Source organism: Melopsittacus undulatus, chromosome 11 (genome assembly GCF_012275295.1).
Source record: "Melopsittacus undulatus isolate bMelUnd1 chromosome 11, bMelUnd1.mat.Z, whole genome shotgun sequence".
NCBI classification, from domain to species: Eukaryota; Metazoa; Chordata; class Aves; order Psittaciformes; family Psittaculidae; genus Melopsittacus; species Melopsittacus undulatus.
In genome coordinates, this window is record NC_047537.1 from 487,039 (window position 1) to 502,209 (window position 15,171).

Here is a 15,171-nt window from a genome sequence, read left to right on the forward strand (position 1 = left end):
TAAGCCACAGCACGTGGATGCACTGCAAACCAGAGGCAGCTCTTTTAGGGTTCTTAGCACTGTTTATGCATGTGTTGGTACCTTACACGTGTGCTCATAAAACCAGACCTCCCTGTGCTCCCATCACGCCCATGATCCCACCAGCACCGGCTCTGGCTGGGAAGTGCTTTGGTGAACTTTTCAACTGGGAAAACCCCATTCAATGGGGCTGATGGAAGCAGCAGGATGGGGAGAGCTGCAGGGGCTGGTGCTGGGTGTTCTGTGGAGCAGAGCAATGCCTGGGCTCTGCAGCCACCCAGTGCCTGGTGCCACTGACACCCATGGGCTGGACTGAGCCCTGGGGAGGTGAAGGGACCCAGAGCACAGGAGAGGGGGGTTCAGCAGTGCGGGAGAGCCCTGGAACCTCAGGAGCAGCACGGTCCAAAGTCATTTCCTTCACTTCTCTCATAGGAAAAAGCCCACAACTTGTTTTGCTGTTTCATTTCAGTAAGAGTTGATTACTTTGGGTCAAATCTGGCTCTTTTTGTTAACGTGGCTGGTAACCCAAGACTCAGTTACTTGAAGAGTGTTAACTGGAATACTCAAGAAAATCCTAGGTATGTGCATACATTTCTTCAGGACTGGGGCTGGATGGGACAGTGCAGGAAGTAGGACTTGCTCTTCCTCCCGCTGTGAACGTGACTGTGTTTCATCTCCACATCCATGGCGTTAGTCACAGCAGGTTGTGCAGTGGCTGCTGTAAGCAGTGCTGTTGTGTTGATGCACTTGTTGAAACGCTGTTGTAGCCTCTTTGGTAAAGAGCATTAAAGTGATTTGAATGCAGCATCATGAGTAGCCAGTTCTCTCCTGGGTGTTCAGCACATGGGCACACTGAGGGTCACAGCCACGAGCACCCTTCAGCCCACAGAGGGAAAGGCAGCAGAGCAGCAGCTCCCAGCTCCCAGCTGCCCCAGTTACTGGTGGGGCTGGGGGTCCCCTCCCACTCCAGTCACCCATGAAGTGAAGCCCATGCAGAGAAGCCTGCTCCAGGTTCCCAAGCCCAAGAGCCTGGGGTCAGGCCTCAACAGTGCATTGTACTTGACCCAGACAAAGACACATCTGAGCATCATATGCACAATGAATGATCTATATTGCTATCAGTGTGCTTGTCCTCAACCTCCTCCAAGGCTGCAGGAAGAGACACTGATGCACCTAGCACTAATGTGCTAGTAAATACCAAAGAAAACCTCCTCCTGTGGGGCAACAGGGGGATGGCCTGTGGGGTATCATTAATACACCACCACACAACACAGCTACACCAACAGCAAAGCAAAACAGGTTTGCCAAAACCTTAGCTTGTGACTTTTAAGTGCAGTGAGCAGCAACAATGTTAGAGAAAGATTAACCCTGGGTAAACTTGGCTGTTGTAACCCTTACCTTATAAATAAACCATTAGGCATGCAAAGAAACCCAACAGCAAACCCAACCTGAATCCTCCCAGGTGACCAAAACAAAACTTGGCCACCATGCAGCACTGTTAATACTGGGCCATGCCTGTGGGCAGCACCTCTGGGTGCCCCTGTCCCAGTGATGCCCTCCCCATCCTCATCACCCACTGCCCAGCCCCGGCTGGAGGAGCTGGTGCTGTTGCCAGTGCTGGGACATAAACCTGAGTTAGGATTTCCATCTCCTCAGCTGAACTTCCATCACTCAAATGCAATTCCACACAATCTGTAGGAAGAGTAAAAGTCCTTCCTTGGCTCTGCTGGTTCATTAAAGCAGCAGAGTGCGTCCCTCACCAGCACAAGGGTGGATTTAGAGCATCTGTGTGCCACTGCACCTACAGCTGGACCTGACAACTCCACATTAGTTTAAGGCTCACAGCACTGGGACTCTTCCTATACTCCTGTCTGTCTTCTAGCAATGTCACTGATTGCTCCAGCAAAGCCCTACAGGTTTGCAGCTGAAGCAAGCACAAGGAGATAAGGAAAGGGAAAGGGAGAGGGGAAAACGCAGGATCAAACTGCACACACAAAACAATTTCTCTTTTTATTATGAAAAGAAACGGAATGCCCAGGACCAGGGTCCGTGATCACCAGGAACATCACAGATTACTTTCTAACTCTTCCTTTTAAGTTCTGTCGTGTTTGAGGCCAGCAATTTGCAATGAACAAGCTAAAACTACTTACATTGACTCATTTCTCCTCAGTAACTGACATTTACAGGAATATACTAGAAATGGCACTAAAAAGGCTTAAGAAAAAGAGTTACGGTAAACTCGCATGCACATCATACAGAAAAGTAACATTCTTTTAAATATTAAAAAAACAAAACCCCAAAAATACACCAACAGATGTGTCCGCGTTGGTTCTGTCAGGATCAGGGCAGTTCCCAGTGGCTGTGCCAAATCCTGTGCTGGTGGTTTGGTTAGTTCTAAAAACGAGTTACAAAGAGCTGCAAATACCAGTTGTTAAAAAAGCATCTGGTTGCTCACAAGCAAGAGGATGCTGCAATGGGATGAATCCACCCCCAGCAGCACAGAGCCTGCCCAGTCAGCCCAGGGAACCGCTCCGTGTCAGAGCAGGTCTCTTTAAAACCCAGGATTACAACAGAAGTTGTGGGGTTTGTGTCATGCCCGATCCCTTCCCCGGCTCCAACCCCAACTGTAAAAAACATCATTCCTTTCAAAACAAGGAAAAACCTAAAAACTGGTCCGAAAGTCCCCAAAACAGAAAGAGCTAGGTTAGGTGGCTGCAGTCTGCTTCTACCACATGGAGAACATGGAAAGAGACCTCACAGGGGAACTAATGTGCACACGTACACGCAGACTCGCTCGGGTATGCGTGCACTATCACACACACAGGTTACACAGTCCTCAAGTGTCGGCTCCACAGTTACAAACCCTGTCGGTAGGAAAGTTTAAAATCACATTGATACAAAAGGAAATGCTTTTGTAGACATCTGGTTCGCAGGAAGCTGCTGTACCCAACAGATCCCTTGAGTAGCTCCCACTGCCCTCTGTAGCCCACAGCTGAGCAGCGAGAAACAGGCTGAGCTTATGATCAGATGGAGTCTACAGAGCCTTCAAGGTGCAGGGATGCTGGTTCCTAACAGGTCTGGTCAGAACAGGAGTTTCTCAGATAAAGCAGTTTCAATAGAACTACTTGTGTGTATGCATATACCTGAAATCAGACTGATTTCAGTGGAGCTTCCCCTGGAAAACAAAGTGAAACTTTGCTCCTTCAAGCAAAATTCTGCCATAAAAAATTCAATTTTCTTTATTAAGTTTAAAAAAAACCCTGTTATTTTCAAACATTTCATGTTTGATCGTTTAAAGTCCTCATGACACCTGCACTGCCAGGTCATGCAACACAAACTCAGTTAAAGAAATGCTCTATGGTTTCATTTCCAACTCATTAAGGGCAGCTGCTACTTACTATGGACTGAAAACAGCTCTTCTTTCCTGGAGACACTCTGCTCTGCAGGTACAAGGGGCACCACTACTGACATGGCAGGAGAGAACCAGCACTACAAACAACACGAAAATAAAGAGTGTAAGAACAACATCTGGAAATGGGGAGTCACCAACTTCTTTCCTGAAATGAAGGTCATGGCAACAGGGATTCCTCCTGTGAATTGCTGTTCCGTAGGGAACACCTTACTTGCCATGAAAACACGCAGTTTCCCACTAACTGGAAGCTCAAGCTGCAGCGGGTCTATGAGATGCGCAGGTTGTTCTTCACCCTCCTCAGTGGCTCTCATTGCTTGTTCTCTGTGCAAAGCTCCAAGCTAGGACAGGTTTGCCAAGTGCAATGGGATCCTCCTGCAGCGCTGCGGGGCCCTTGCCATCACTTTGTGCTTGGTTCCCAACCCTTCGGCTCCAACCTTCCCATGGATTGCAGTGGGACAGAGGAAGTTGTGTCCCTGGTGCAGTCAGTCTGGAGCAGCGATGGTGGCACTCTGCAGAGCCACTCCCTGGGCTTTGCATGGTGGTGGTGATGCTGGTGATGGCAGCTGGTGCTGCCTACGGCACTGCCTGGGCTTTGTTCTCCCCACAGCAGTGACCACCACAGCACAGCAGCAGCATGGCTCCAGGCACTGTGCTCAAGGACAGGTTTCAAGCAGGGAAAGCTGAGAGCTTGTGTATCCAATTGCCAAGGTACTGAAGTGGCTGCAATTACCTTAATTAAAACACTAGTTGGTTTTGCTAATGCAAGTCTCAGACAATAGGAGAAAGACAGATGAAAGCCAACCCATTAACCCCCCAAGCTCTTCATTAGGTGGATAGCACATTTCCTCGGAGGAAATCCTGAAAATGTATTACTAAGGATCTGGTGAGGGGAAGATTTTTTGAGGGCAGAATTTAAAATACAGGAACTAAATAACTCCATTGTTATAGCAAAGAAAAAACATTCATTTCAGTAAGAATCAGAATTCCCCACTTCATCCAAATCCAAATGCTATGGGAAATCATCTGCAAAGACTCGAGAGCCTCCTGCTACCAAGCCAAGCACCCTGGACACTGCAAAACAAGCCAAAGGTGCCCAGAGACTCCCAGGAGGAGCTCAGTACCTCACAGCAACACAGCTTCTTGCTCAGCCCCAGCCAAAACACAGGGACTCTTTCTACAGCAAACGTGTTATTGCCAGGACATGGATCAGACACAGACAGAGGCACATCAGCTGTGCCAGACACACACTGAGCACCCTGGAACACTGACCTGACAGACACTGGTAAAGACACTGCAGTGTCCAGCTGATGAAACCTCAGCTGATGGGCAGTAAGTGACCGGCAGCTGATACAGATGCTGTTAGAAGTGCAAACCATGCAGGGTTAGTAACAGTCTGGTCCTGCGCTTCCCAGCAAAGGGCCATGGCCCGGACACCACACATCCCAGCACAGCATCTCTGGGTTGTGGGTGCACTGGGGAGCCTGGGCTGGGGTTGGGGGGCTTCCAGGGCCACTCGCCGATGTGAAAAATACAAGCTGATGCAATCTGCACCCCAGGGCCTCTGGCAAGCCACAGGCTGTGACCCCAACAGCAGAGAGGCAGCGCTGGGGCTGGGGCTGGGAAAAGGCATAATGCTGTTAAACTCTGTACACTTCTCTTTACAATAAAAGGTCCAGAATTTGTAGGAAGTTCCTGCCCCTCAGATTACAAATTATTACAGTTATAGGAGTGGTGCTTTCCTAAGGCTGGACTACAGGAGAAAAAACCCATGGTCTACAAACAGAAATTAAAACAAGAGCAAGGAAAAGATTCCTGGAACATTAATGAGAAAACAACAGCACTCTATCAACAAACTGCATCTACCTGTATGGCTCCAAAATCTGTACAAAACAGCAAAAAAGGGGTAAAAAGAGAAAGAAGAGATTGAACAAATCAAAACCCAAACACAAACATGACAGCACCAGACACAGGCTGGCCCACAGCACCTGTGAGTATCAAGTGCCATGTATTTACATGAAGCCTCAGATGTTTCTGTGCTTTATTGCTGGTTGCTTGGTTTTAAACCTGGTTCCAATCACTTCCGATATTTGCCCTTCTGCTGCTTACAGGATGCAGCTTTGTGTTTGTTATTTATTTCCTTTTAAACAACCAGAGGTTTAATAAATAAAAGACTTGTATATACATGAAATGAGGGGCAGTGGAAAGGGGCTGTGCTGCAGCAGTGCGGGCCAGAACACCCGGCCAGACTCAAAACGTTGTTGGTATCTCTTCTTCTTTCCTTCCTCCCCTCTATTCTTGAGGTAAGCATTCCAGTGCCCGACCCCTGCGCCCTGCACAACACACACAGCACTCCCTCCCCGGAGCTCACTGCTGAACCAAGGAGAGGAGCAAAGCCCCCAAGCCCCAGCACACGCAGTGTCCTTCTCCAGTTCCCTGCCAGCTCAGCCTCAGCTGGGGCTCAAGTGCTCCTTTATTTTAAGCACAGACTGAGGTGCCCGTCATGGAGAAAACCCTTGAGCCTGTGTCTGGTAACAAGCACATGACTCTGTGCTCACTGCAGGAATCACCCGAGGTCCAGCTGAACACTTCCAGCCAGAAGCTGGTTTCAATTAACTGAAACCTTTCCTCGAGGGTGCCCGTTCCCTGGAAATCATCTATTGCATGTGGAAAATAACACTTCCAAGAACCCGGAGCATCCCTTGCTCCCACCTTCCCAACACACCCCCGAGGAAAGGAAACCTCAAGTGGAAGAACAAAAAAAATGCAGCTACTTGTATTGCTCATGTGCTTACAGTTCATGCTTAAATACCTTCCTGAAGAGGTGCCTATGCCTCTACCATGATTAAGAAACCCCAAACGCATGTCAGCAACCCAGAGTACATGACTTTTTTGTTTCTTTTTATGTAAAAAGATGATAGAATCTGACATTCTCATCACACTGGAGACTGCGAGATTAAGAATACTAGTGCTAAGTAACAAATACATCACCTAGCTGAAAAGCTAACGTCTCCCAGATACAGTACCATTGTACAGAGATCTCTTTAGGAAAAGAGCTTCTGTTTTTCCCTTGTATGAGCCCAGCAGCTCCTGAAGAGAGAACATTGTAGGGAGAAGGCAGGGGCAGGAGGGGGCTGCAAGCCTCACACAACTTCCTAGTCTTCTCCTGCTGAAAGTTCAGGGTTCACTTCAACCAACCTTCCTCAGTTAAAACGCATCATAGACTTTATGCAAAGGGAACTATTTGTCATGAAGTCTGGTCACACACACACACACACACACACACACACAAGGATCTTTGACCTATTAAGAGTGCCCCCAAAAAATGGAAGATTCCTTTTATAACACTGAATTAAAAAATAAAGTCAGAGAATGACAGGGGACAAAAAAAACCTGACACCGTGGAGCAAGAGCAGTGCATCAGGGGAAGAGCACTGCAGAGCATCGGTGAAGGGGATGTCCGGTTCGGGTGCTGGGTGGTAAGTGTCCATGACTCATTCCGAATCGCTGCTGTCTGAGCTGGAGCCGCTGGAGCTGCTGCTCCCAGACTCGGAGGAGCTGCTGCTGCTGAGCCGGGAAGGGCCCCCCAAGGGAGCTGAGCCGGATTTCTCTGTGGGGGGAAGGCAGAGATGAGGTTACCTGCAAGGAGCTGGAACAGAGCCCTGGCCCTCCATGGCTTTGTTCACAGCTTCACTGTGCCTGGGGATCTGTGCCCACAGCCTTGTCCCTCTGAAGGGTGAATCTGCCTCCAAGAGGCCTTACATTGACCACCAGGGAGCCACCTCCTGGACAGGGACCAAAGCAGCCCCCACACAACAGCCGAGTGCTCAGCAGTTACTCACTGACCAGCTGAGTAACTGCCACAGAAAGAGGCCCCAGGCTGCAAGGCAGCAGCAGTTCTGCCTCAGTGAAGAAGTCTATTACATACACAAGTGTTGAGGCATCGGTAGCATAGTAAAGCTGAAGCCTTTACCTTTCTTTGCAGGCTTCTTGTTGTTGTTTAGCTGCCCACTGACATCCTGTAACCGTTTTTCTAGTTCTTTCTTCTTTTCCTGAGCTAACTCTTCCTTTGACTTTGCTGCTTGCTTTTTGCCACCTGCAGCTGGGGAGGAAGGATGCACAAGCTCTGAAATTGCACAACTGCAGGTGAAAGAGATTGGACATCACTATTTTACAGGGCATGTAAATCTGTGCAGCCACTTTGCAGTGACACTGGTAAAGATCAGGGGACCACACAGCAGCTACACATCCCAGATAGAGGACAACTTGTGAGGTTGTCTAGATCATCCAATCACCATCATCCTATAACATGCGTTTTCTCAGAGGGATCTTCCAAAAAGTGTTTTAGAAGATAGAAATACCCATGTAATAACCCTGAAGTTCCAGGTTACTTACCAGCCAGTTAAATGGTCAATAGTTACACATTTGTAATTACAGAATTGTTACATGGGGTTTCTGCCCTGTAAAATAAAGTGTCCCATTAAAGGTTATCAGAAGTTAAGCACTTCTCATTATAACTTGATACTTCATGCAAGAATCTACCGTGATTTTTGTTACTTTAGATATAAAACAGAAAGGACAAAAGAAAACCCAACAGAGGCAAAGGCTGGCAGAGAACAGGAATGCAGCTGCACCAGTCGGGATGGCAATGGTGAGAAGTACCAGCAATACTCAAACTTCTGAGCAGAACAAACATTCCTCTAAAGAAGGAGTAACTGAACACAGGCTTTGGGCAGCGTCAGAAGCACAAGACAGGGGCCAGATAACTTGCCTGATGCAGCAAGGAAGCACCTACATTTCTGTGTGCTGGTTTAAAGCAATGATAAAACAAGAAACCTGGAAAGCAAAGTCCTAAGAGGGTGCATCCCCAGACTCCAACCGTGGTGACAGACAGCATAGGAGCCCGCTGGGGCCAGGAACACCAGCCCAGCATGTGCAGAGGAGCAGACGTCTCAGTTGTCTGCATCACTCTATGCTTTGGTTCCAAAACAAAAGGATGCTTCTTGTTCCTATCCCCTCTGGAAGCTCTCTTCTTGAGCTAGTCCAACTCAGGTGAAAAATAAAACTCAAAGCGGTGTATTGAAAAGCAAAAAGAAGGGTCAAAGCCTGAGCTTTGCTGAAGCCTACCTGAAAATCCTGCGATGAAGAAATGGAGGTGCTCTGCAAGAGCTGTGAGGAGCTATAGGGTTATACTCTTAACAGGACAACTCCTTCTTAACCAACAAGCAGATGGACAGGGCCAGAACCACTTCAGGTAAGTGATCCTATTGCTATTCAGCTGGAGCTAAACTCCCAGGGGGCCTCCACAATTCACTCTGTGAATGAGGCACAGAGAAAGGTCTGTCCCACACCAAACCAGACACTCGGCAGCACACTGACATTAATCTTGATCTGATAGAGACTGAGGGTAATACTGTGATCAGGCCATGTAGGAAGAGCAGTTTTGGGGTGAACACACAACTCAAACCCAGAATCCATAGGTTTCCCACATAACAATGTGCAAGTCATTTTTTCCCTTCTGTTTTGGATCCCAACCATGCTTTTTGTTTCCTTCCTAATTAGATGCTAAACTATTCAGGATGAGAAACTGATCCTCACAGATGTGTGCACATTATACCTAACAGAATGAGACTGAAATCTGTAGAGCACCTTCTAGATTCTAGGTAAGTAATAAACCCATCACAGGTCTTGTAGAGGAACACAAGAGTCCTCCGGGTCTCCCCAGTGTGACTCCATGGGAAGAAAGAACAGAAGGAATAGAAAGTTTCTGCACTTCTCTTGGGAGAAAAGATCTCAAAACCCCTGTCAGCTCATACCCCGCAGCTGGATAACAGCATCCCAACACACATGCCCTGTCTCCAGGGCTGATGGAGGACAAGTGCCCAGGAGATAACTTACAAAATGGTTTCCTCTGTTTTTTCTGTAAACAAGACTTCACATATCGCTCCAGCTCCCGGAGAGTCGTGGGCTTCAATGTCTCAAAATCTATTTCTATCTCATCAGGATTGGAGTCTCTGAGGGAAGGCTCCCGGGACTGGATGATGTGCACCACTCTGCCCAGCTTCTCTCCAGGCAGACGGTTGATGTCCAGGCTGAGCTGTCGTTTCTCATCATAGGTCATGGGCAGACCTTCCTCCTCCTCATCTGAATCGTAGGTTGCAGATGCCTGTTTGCCTCCTTTCTTGGGCTGCCTGAGGGGGTGGCAAGCATGGAAACATTCATGGGTATACAGAAACAATAAACTCATTTTTCTCTGCCCTCCTAGTGACAAACACCCCAGTGCTCTTGGTTTGGAGCTGCCAAGCAGATGCCTTGAGCAGCAGCACAACTTCTGAAGAAGTCACAAATCTGGGATCAGCTGTTCTACCTACCCCATTATACTTGAGCCCTGTGATGCACAACAAGCCCATGTGGCAGCAGGGCAGCCATGAAGTGACATGTTCTTGTTGGGTGTGCAAAAGGCAAAAAGCAAAACCTTATCCCAGAGTGATCAGAGGGGACTGAGAGCAGGACAGTGCAGGTATGACGGTTCCACTGCCAGCTCTAACCTGAAGACTCCCTGGGGTTGTCTCAGAATGGGGACACTATTCAACAGCAAATTAACTGCAATGACAAGTGAGCTTCTCCAGGAGCTCGGTGGGGGAACTGGGCTGGAGGCTCCTGGCATTCCCCTCAGGACAGGAAGGCACTCACCTGCCAGCCATGGTTGTGCTGTTTGCTTTCTTAGCTGGGGCCTTCTTCTGTGGGGCTTGCTTTGGTGGCTGAGCCACCTTGGGTTTCTTCTCCTCCTCAGCTTTCACTTTGTGCTTTTCTTTTTCCTTCTCTTTATCTTTCTTTTTCTTCTCTTTCTCCTTCTTCTCTTTCTTTTTCTTTGGTTTGTTCACTGGTGCCTGTGACAATGCAGCCAGCTGCTCATGGACGGCCTTCAGCTGGAGGAGAGCAGGGACAAAGGCAATCAGACTTCACAGCAAGGTAACCAATGCCTCCACATCCCTACATGTAAGTATAGCACAAAGTCAGTGATGGAGCAGTCTAGTGACTGAACTCAGGAGCTTTGCTCTATTTGAAAGTCTCTTAGAAACGCAGTGCAAGTGCACAAAGCTGACTCAAATGAATACGTCATTCTTGGTGCATAGGGGCAAATGAAAATTAAGCTTAATAGCTCCACTGAGAGTGCTGACAACTTGGCCTCTGGAATCCTGCTTCACTTCCTGGCACTCCTACTAGCTTGCTTTGAGACACCAGATAAGCTACTTTACTAATGTTCTGTTGTATTATGGGAGCACACATGAGCGCTGCAGCATCTGGGACTGTGTATCTGCATAATAAGAAAGGCCGTGGCTTAAGTATTTGCAACTACAACAGCCAGAACAGCTCACTTCTACAGCCCAGGTACAGGGGACAATACCTACAGGAAGCTTGTGATTGGATTTCCTTATGCCTGAGCTCTCATACAAAATGGGTTTCTCTGTTTTTCCTAAGTCCCAAGTATTGTGCACTCCTTCATTCACACTCCAGGATCCCAGAAGGAAACACAGACCGTCAGTGCTGAGAATGGCTCTCACAGACCAGGAGCACCACATCAGCCATGCACTTCACTGCTGAGCCTTTCCCCTTTGGCTGCCAGAAGGGGAGATTGCTCTGCTGCAGCACAGTCTGCCCCTTCCCCTGCTATGGCCTCGGTGCTGCACAGGCACCATCACAGCCACAGCAGTACCTGCTCCTGCAGCTCCGCCAGCCGCGTCGCTCGCTCCTCCTCCGAGTCTGAGCTGTCCGAGTCCGAAGAGCTCTCCTCGCTGCTGTGGCTGCTCTCTGTGCTCTTGCTCACCACTGGTGCTGCTGGGGGAGGTGGGGGGGGAGCCTCCGCAGGCTCATCGGGCATCTTTGCGAACCGCATCTCAAAGACGTCCTACAAAAAGGGGGAGACTGGTGATCAAAGGAGCCTCAGCCACAGACTTCCCCTCTGGCCTCTTAAACACACCAGCACCCACCATGGGTCAGGGTCTTACTGCCCCATACAAGCTGCTGTACAACAGTAATGTACTGATGGCTCCTGTAAGCCCAGGAAAATTCCCTCATTACTTTATACAGCAGCAATTTAGGAGCAGAACATGGTGTTGGGCAATGTCATGTGAAGAGCACAACAATTCTGCAGCAGAGAACATGGCTCTTTCCAAGGGCTGGAGGAATCACCAACCCTTTATGGTACTAAGGGCAGATCCACGCTTGGATCTCTGAATCCATACCTTGCAGCTGAACTAAACATACTCTGGAGGATGCATTTACCAACACCTTTACCTGGAGCTTCCTGGCCATCGCTACCACCTCGTGGTCTGGAGGGTTGTACTTGTAACAATTAGAGAACATTAACCGAATGTCTGCTGCAAACCCTTGTGCATCCTGGTATTCCCGACTGTCCATCTTTTTCTGCAAACAAACAAGCCAAAGGGAAAGGGGAGAAAAAGCTATAAGCAAAAGGATTTGTAACAGCCACATGGAGGACATGTGCACCTTGGAGACAGCTCAGAACACCCTCAGAAATCACTTTTGTCTAAGAGAACAGCAGTTGACATTTACAGTTGAACTGCAAGAGCTACTCTTGATTTTAAAGTCCAGCTGATAAAGAATGGATACAGACTTCACCCTTTAGGAGCCCATTCATAATGCTACTTCCCAGTGTAGCGGGGATAAACATCAGCAGACAGGGATGTGCACCTTCTTCCTTTCTCATATTTTCCAGCTCTCACTTTTGCCCATTCCTCTTGCAGTTTGGGACTGAATGAGTGGGGTTTAGAGAGCATTCCTTCAGTGATTTTATGCCTCTATTACTATCAGGTGTAGAACCTTAGCACCAATTACTGCTATGGAAAGGAAGCTGAGAAGGTGTCGAGCCCTGAAAGGGAGCAGATCAGGGTAAGTGCTCCTGCTCTGAGCAGGAAGGGGACTTCCTGACCAGCTGAAGTTACCCATCAGCCTGTGATCCAAGCCATGTGGATGGACCTCTGAACTGGTGAAGAGCAGTAACACCAACACAGAGTAAAGCGAGACCTTGACAGCATCAATTAAAGCAATGTACAAGGATTAACAGGCCTTCAGTACTGCACAGGCAGAACGAGCAGGATGGTGAGCACACCACAGAACCAGAACTGAGGGGAGCTTCTCCCTTCCTCATCCACGCTCAAGAGCAAGAGAAAATAGAAAAACTTACCCAAGCAAACACTGGAACCTTCCTCTATCAGCAGAACATTAGAGCCAGGGACCAGTGCTCCAGCTTCGCAGACTACCATGTTCAGCCTAGCCCTTTCTCCTGCTTTTAGCACTGTGTTTGAGGCTCCCTCTTCTTGCCTGCAGCAAAACTCACCCTTTGTCTTGCCCTCTTCTCCTGCCAGGAAACTGCTGCAGGCTTTTAACAAAGCTACATTGCAAGTCAAGGATTCTGCACATTCTGCACCAGGAGCTCAGGAGGAAAATGGCCTCAGCTCCACCAGAGCTTGCTTACAATGCTTTTGCCAGCTCAGAAGTTGTCTTTTCTGTACAAACCCCATCAATAAGTAGTACTTCGTGCCCTCCAGATATCTGTCCTCACAACAGCCCTGTGAGGTAGGTTAAGTATCATCTCCATTTTATGACTGGGAAAACTACAGCACAGAACTGTGGGGAAACTTGCCCAGGACCACAGCATGAGAACAGGAATTAGAACTCAGACCCTGGTAACTCCTGGCCTAATCCTCAATGCAAAGACTATGACAGCTAGTCTCTCACCACTAAGTAATGCAACTAAAACACTCTTAAAATGATCACAGTTGTGGTAAGAATGCGCACAGCATCATGGCTGAATGGCAACGGTACATCAGCACCTGACACACTCCAGGTTCCATGGAGGATTTGTCAAGGAACATGAAAGGAATCACAAACACAGCTGCCCTTTTGTCACCTGGGCATTGGCTCCACTGGCAGCAGAACACTCCTGGCACGCTGGCCAAAGCCAGCAGTAACACCTTCGCCTCCTGCATGTGGAAGAGTCTCACCTCCGCCAACACCAATTCCAATGGCCCACAAACAGAAGATGGGAACTACAAAAACAAGGCTTTGCTCCATGGGTATTTAGAAGGGATTCAGAAAACCTCCCAATCTACTGGGAAAACCACCCTGAGTACTGGGCCACACTAAGCTAGGCTCTTGAAGAGCCAAGCGTGAACCACACAAGCATCACATTATCTCCTCCCCTCCCCAAGTACCAGGTGATCATCACATTGTGGTTGGAATTGCTCAGTGTAAGCCTATCTGGACCACACATGCCAAACAAGTAGGCAGCAGCAGCTTCTGGAAACGGGATACTATCAATTGAATCCTATGAAACACTGCACCTCTTCTTCTCAGGGTGCAACACAATCCCAAGGACACATGTTTAAGCAGCTGGGCTATCCACAAAGAGGAGATGCCATCGTATGGTCTGCTTTGCAGGGCAGAAGAAAAGGTGTCCCTTCCCCCTCCCCCAGAAGCAGCCAGTCCTCTGCAACCAGAGGGCTGTAACACCCTGCAAAAGAGGTGGTAAATGTGGACGTACTTTAACAGTACTGAGATCCATGGGGTGTTTGATAATATCATGATAGTCATGTAACTCCAAGGCCTCCGCATCGACAGGCTTGTAAAAGGGCCATGCGTAGGCTGCGTGCTTCTTTGAGAGCATCTCCTTGAGGATGCTGTCACAGTACTTGAGGTGCTCAGAGAGTTTGCCCTTCTTCCCAGCGTGCTGGGGCACTTCCCCATCCTCAAGGTCCTTCTTTGGTGGCTTGATGGGGCGGCCGCCGCTCTCCCGGCGCGCGATGATCTTGGCCTGCTTGGGGTCAGCAAGGGCTGTGGGTGACTCGCTGCGGCTGGCAGTGATGGCCGAGGTGGTGGGGGTGGTGGTGTCTGCTTTCCGCTTCACGCCCTTCTTCTGAAACAGACACAGACACATGGCATGAACAGGGCACATGGCATGAACAGGGCACACGGCATGAACAGGGCACACGGCATGAACAGGGCACATGGCATGAACAGGGCCCAGCTCTGCGGCTGCGCCAGCTCATCTGCATCCGGGACCTGCCTGCCCTGCAACAGGGTACCATGATTGCGCTGGGACAGATGGGAGCAGGGCCTTCAATACACATCAGTGACTGACACACACCACCTGAGCCACAATAACCAGCCATTTGCACCTCTCTAACCCAACCCCAAACACGATGCAAAACGTGTTAGCTCTATGGGTTGCTGAGATACAAACCCAGGACTCTTACCTCCTGTTTGCCAATAGAAAGGCATGTGCCCAGTTGATTACTGCAGCTCAGCTGATACACTGGGACTTAGTAAGTGTCAGAAACTTAAGCACATGTCTAAGTCCCCAGTGGCAGGATCAGGCTCTACGTTCTGAACCAAGGCATATTAATCACCAAAGACCCATGAGCCCTCACTCCCTGGCATGTAGGAGCTGTGCTAAGGTACACTGCTTGTTATGGGCAAGAGAAGAAGCAAATTCACAGGCATTCAAGCCGTGACTGTGCAGTCAGCTCCCCCTTGTGCTCCTAGGAAGGATTTATTTCTCTGGAGACAGAAAGGGAGGAAAAGTTCTTGAGGGAAACCCGAAGTAAATCCCAGCAGGATTAGTTTTGTGTCTCTGGTGAACTCCTGGGTTCATGCTTGAGTTTTAAAATTAAACCGATTCTCAGAAGCAAGTTATTTGGACAGAAACTGAAGCATGAGAC

The 15,171-nt window shown here is 48.8% G+C and overlaps 1 protein-coding gene across 2 annotated transcripts in view; it reads right to left on the bottom strand.

Moving 5' to 3' along the window:
• Positions 1–2,011: 2,011 nt before the first annotated feature.
• The window catches only part of BRD3 (bromodomain containing 3), a 28,208-nt gene continuing 15,048 nt past the window's right edge, over positions 2,012–15,171 (bottom strand). The window contains exons 6-12 of one of the 2 annotated variants that reach the window (XM_034067384.1): positions 13,995–14,363; positions 11,726–11,854; positions 11,145–11,336; positions 10,121–10,356; positions 9,326–9,618; positions 7,401–7,529; positions 2,012–7,037 (exon numbers count right to left, since the gene is read on the bottom strand). In XM_034067384.1, the coding sequence (XP_033923275.1) occupies positions 6,922–7,037; positions 7,401–7,529; positions 9,326–9,618; positions 10,121–10,356; positions 11,145–11,336; positions 11,726–11,854; positions 13,995–14,363 (1,464 nt within the window). In that variant the 3' untranslated portion in view covers positions 2,012–6,921. Of the gene's footprint in view, positions 7,038–7,400; positions 7,530–9,325; positions 9,619–10,120; positions 10,357–11,144; positions 11,337–11,725; positions 11,855–13,994; positions 14,367–15,171 lie in introns of both variants that reach the window. The other variant, XM_034067383.1, reaches the window with a different exon arrangement.